At 36.2% G+C, this 4,812-nt stretch overlaps 1 protein-coding gene across 1 annotated transcript; it reads right to left on the minus strand.

Moving 5' to 3' along the window:
• Positions 1 to 1,750: 1,750 nt before the first annotated feature.
• LOC125475612 (auxin-responsive protein IAA29) lies at positions 1,751 to 3,510 on the minus strand. Its single transcript, XM_048580590.1, has 4 exons — positions 3,111 to 3,510; positions 2,498 to 2,790; positions 2,270 to 2,363; positions 1,751 to 2,084 (listed from the first exon to the last, which is right to left on the minus strand). Exons 1-4 carry the CDS (start codon positions 3,407 to 3,409, stop codon positions 2,033 to 2,035), a joined length of 738 nt encoding a protein of 245 aa, XP_048436547.1. The 5' UTR covers positions 3,410 to 3,510; the 3' UTR covers positions 1,751 to 2,032.
• Between the last annotated feature and the right edge of the window lie 1,302 nt (positions 3,511 to 4,812).

Genomic DNA, 4,812 nt, shown 5'->3' on the forward strand with positions numbered 1-4,812 from the left:
CTTTTCCTTTGCATGTTAGGGATGTCATTCGCTTTTTCTCGTATAGGAATTGTTTATTTGTGTTGCTTATTTAAACTCTCATGTTATAAAGGTGGATGACTCACATGAAGAAATAGGCACTGTCCCACTGCTTCTTGTTAGCCAATAAATATTGAAGGTATGCTGCCTACCTTCACATCTTTTGACCTTAGCAGGGACTTATATGCTGCCCTATATAAATGCCTATTAGCTCACAAATATTCCGGAGAGGAAAATACACCATGTATAGTGAATATATTGTAATTAGTGTAAAAAAATTGCATTAAAAGCCAATCCATGAATTGTGGATCACGAAATATTCAAGAAATATTGTATTTGTACGTATGTTCTGCACAACTATCGTTTATCAATATACAAGAAATATTCAGCCAACTTCTTCCTTCATACACTATTCGCAGGAACTATCTGCTAACTCTTTATTTTGGAGAAATTGACACCCGAGCTTGCTAGATTGCAATTTCTGTTGCAAGTATTTTTAACATTTTAGACGATGAACTGGTTTGGGATGTTGGAGATTACATTTGAGTTGTCAGACTTGTGAAGGTGGCATTGCCGCGGAACCTGGTTCCAAAGCTCACGGATGGGACACATTTTGTGGCGTGGCAACGATGGTTCTGATCGATGAGGTCAACCGTTTGGATTTGCCGAGATTAATTGATTGGTTGGTGTTTCAACAAGGGAAGGAATATGGATTTAGCGGGAGGACTAATAAACTGGTCGATTGCTGCTACTCCAGGCAGGGAGGAACTTTTGCATTACTACAAAAAATCATGTTCGGTTACTAACGAAGAACTTTTTGAGGGGCATGCATTGCAGCTATACGTACTTATATGCTCACAGGAAGAGAAGGGTGGAGTGAGACAAACCTGGGACATCGAGGGATTTGGATCACGCTCTGAGTGGTCTTTCAGTCTGTCAGCATGTCTGGTCAGACGATGATGACTCTGGCGATCGATGCCCAGAGCCGTATTAGGCTCTTTTTCTGTTGGAACTCAATTTGTCCCACATCGGACAGAGGGAAGAAGAAAGAGCAGTTTATATAAAATTACCCTACTCTAACTAATATCAAGATTTTTTGTGATAAAACCCCATACTTGAGGATTGGGCAGGTGGGAAAGTGGGGTCAGTATCGGTGTTATTAGAGTGGGCACTCAGCCTGTCGACCTAAAAAAAATCTAAATTTTCCAATTTGTTGCAACCAATTCATCCCCTCTTCAATGTTGTCTCAGGACCATATCATGAAACATGTAAATTCTTTTCGTGGACATAATTATGTTGGTTAAAGTAACATGCGTCTTTCTATGCACCGAAGATTGAATTATCATCCTTTTTAATTTTGATTAAACTATAATTTTGTTCGAATCAAAATTCTGTACATACATGTAATATATACTCAAATTATCAAGTGTGAAAATGTGAAGGCCTGCAATATTTAGAGCTTTATATACAAGAGAACACTGCTTGTGAACTATATCCTTACTCCATCTAACTTTAGTAACAAGTGCAATATTTGAAGCTTTATATAGAAAAGAACACTGCTTGTGAACCATATCCTTACTCCATCTAACCAACTTTAGTAACAAGTTTGTAAATTATGGTTTAGTACGTTGTATTCATTTTTACATGTAAGTGAGAGGTATCATGTTCGGTTTACATGGATGATGAGTAGTGCGTTTCAAAATTTGCATTGATCTATTTGCAACTTTTCAGCTAAAGAGGATCCCATTTCCATTTAAACAATAAATATGTTTACAAGGTACATTCAAAATAAAATTGGGGGATAACAAACTAACATGTGTTCCACTTCACTATTTCTCCCCACTCTCACAAACTTGAATCATTTTATCACAAATACTACTTATTCAAGCCGATTATCCAAATGCTTTCTTTGGATCTCGATACAACATATCTGCTTTCCTTTTCTACTAGGCAAATATGAACAAGAAGTAGTAAAGTAGCAACCCTAGCTTTGCCATCTTGCTCAAATGCTGGATCAGCCACCATTCCTTACTATCTGCAGGCGCTGCACGGACTCGATGAAGGTTCTGCAACATCAATATTAATTATGTTAATTAGTAATTAATTAATGTATTTTTTTAATTAATGAACATAGAATGTTGGCATTTAAATAAACCAAAAAGAGCATTTTAATTTCTCTTGTATTTTTCCCAACAAATGGAATATTATATGGGGATACAAATAGCGTAAAAGAATAATTTAGGTTACATACTGCCAGGGAACATCTGCAGCGAGCAGCCAATCTCCTTGTTTGTCCTGATAAATGAGTATATAATCAGCTGCAGCACCACCCTCTTTGCTTTTGCCTGTATTTTAATTAAATAACTAATTAATTGATGCATACTTAATTGGAGTTCCAATATTATTGGATGTTTACTTAATTAAAAATGTTAATATCTTAATAAACTAATTATTCATTATATATAGGAAGAACACTTACATATGGAAAACATGGTAATCAAGGTGTCTCTGAGCATCTGAAAAGAATTATGCAGATTTATGTCGATCTTCCTCACAATTCCCTCTCCTTCCATCTTCACCTTTACGTACATGGAATTATTCGCTGCTGCTGCTGAGCCATCGTTTTCGTTTTCCTTATAGTTATTAGCCATCTGATTATTCTGGAGAGGGTAATACTGATGGTGTTGATCATGATCATGATCATGATGCATCTTTTTCCTCCATGATTTAATTGGTGGCCAACCAACAACATGATTTCCTCCATCATCATTCCTAATTAAGTACATTAATTTGATACACATTACTCAAATTGATAAATCTTGATTAATTAGTACATCGAACAAATAAAATTAACTACTAAGGAGAGCTTACTCAATGAATCAAGAAAATCAATGATATGTTGAGAATTAAGTTTGTTGATATTAATTGAACTAATTGAGCTTACTCAGACGCATATATAACTTGAGTAATGTGCTCTTGCCAAACAAGACGTACTTGAAGTGTTCTTATGACTGTCTAACAATATAACGTTTCATATAGTGCATACAAGACGTACTTGAAGAAGTTTAAGTTAATTAGTTTTGTGTACTCACTTGATTATGGACCTGCAAGAGTTTCTTCTCTTTCGCCCCTTATCATCTTCATCTTCTTCATTTGGCTGATCATTCCACAACAACAAAGCCAACATCTTCGATTCATTTCCAGCACCAGTACTGCTACTCTTCTCAAAAGCCACATCAAAACTACGCTTGTAATTCCCAACTTGGTTTTTGCACTCCAAACCCACCATTTCTTTTTTCTCGATGCTGCAATTAACGACATTCATGTCAACCCCTTTGACAGGACTGTGATGGTCAGGAAGAGCTAGAGCCAGACCCAACTGAAGCTCCATAATATACAATACAATTAATATTAATTAAAAATAATACGGAGACAGCTAGAAAATCAAAGGGAAGCAAAGAGAGATGTGGGGGGCTGATGAGAAGAGAAGAGGAGTGAGTGGTTATTTATAGTAGTCCGTGTGTGTGAAATTTGAGGTGAAGGAGATGGGGAAGAAGTTAAGGACAGCATGGGAAGTTATGTCGGCTAAAAGCTGGACAGCGATGCAGACATGTGAGCAAAGAAGTGCACCAACGTGCCACGACCGCTAAGCCTCCAGAGTCCTCAAATGTACCCACAACTCCCACTATTTCAACCTTCATCACAGTTGCCTCTACTACTAGTCATCCCTCTATGTCTTTCTTTCTTTCAATTTGTCTCCATATTAAGAAAGTGAGAACTTAATTAAGAGGGAAAAGAAAATAAATTGAAGGGAGAGAATTTTTTATGTGAATGTCAAACCTTTATGATGGCCCAGTGAAAAACCAATGCAATCAATCTCTTTATTTTTTAACCACAGCAAGTGGCCCAATGGTAAAGGCGTGGATTCCGGCTCCTCAAAAAAAAAAAAAAAAAAAAAAAAAAAAAAAAAAAAAGAGTCATGGGTTCGAGGTTCCAAGCTAGTGAGTTTGTTTGACTGTGGCCAGGGGAGGCTAAAATGCCTCTGTGAGTCTTCCTAGCCCCTAAAAGGGGTGGATAACCATGGCTTGCTGCCAATCTCTTTATTTTTATTTATGAGATGGGAGTATACTGTTTTGTTTAACTGACTTGTATTTATTTTATACTTTCTTTAGCATAATATGTAAGGTTTTTAAGGTCAACAAAAATGTTCTCTTGATCACTAAGTGACCAAGAAATGCATAATCAGTTGCCCTTTGTTTGATATCAAGGATGAAAAATAACTTTTGTTAAAGAAGATCAAAGAAATACAAGGGTGTATAATCAATAGGTGCTATTTATTGGCCAAATCTAAAGATGATGACTATAAATCTTTGGTCATCAAGTAACTAACAAATGTGACTCATAACGTCATATTATAAGATACAACAGTAAAACATATTGAGTTATGGCATTTGATGTGTTTGTTTTCTATTGATGACACATCATTTGGTTTAAAAATTTTCATCTCCCTAGCAATACTCTTATTTTTAAGGCCCCTAAATATCCTCGAAAAAAGCATTTTTTGGACGGCAAAATACCATCTATTAGAAATAAGTCATTAAAATCCATATTATTTTCGATGCACAAAATGCCCTCGAAAATGGACTACACTGACGTTGGAAACATATATTTTGGCGGGCATAGTTAGGGCTGGAAAAAAATCCCAAAAATCCCAAACCAAACCGAAAAAATTCCGATCACAAACCAAAATTCCCGAAATTTTCGGTACGGGATTCGGTATTGCATCTCCATTTT

The sequence above is a fragment of a genome, unplaced genomic scaffold (assembly GCF_019419815.1).
Source record: "Pyrus x bretschneideri cultivar Hongxiangsu unplaced genomic scaffold, Pyrus_bretschneideri_v1 Contig15, whole genome shotgun sequence".
Taxonomy (NCBI): domain Eukaryota; kingdom Viridiplantae; phylum Streptophyta; class Magnoliopsida; order Rosales; family Rosaceae; genus Pyrus; species Pyrus x bretschneideri.

Bases quoted from the DNA above. Each gene is read 5' to 3' on its own strand.
- LOC125475612 (XM_048580590.1), bottom strand. From the start codon at position 3,409: ATGGAGCTTCAGTTGGGTCTGGCTCTAGCTCTTCCTGACCATCACAGT. The intron at 2,791-3,110 runs GTGAGTACACAA...GTACTTAATTAG, and splicing joins TCTTGCAGGTCCATAATCAA to GAATGATGATGGAGGAAATC. The intron at 2,364-2,497 runs GTAAGTGTTCTT...ATTAAAATACAG, and splicing joins GATTACCATGTTTTCCATAT to GCAAAAGCAAAGAGGGTGGT.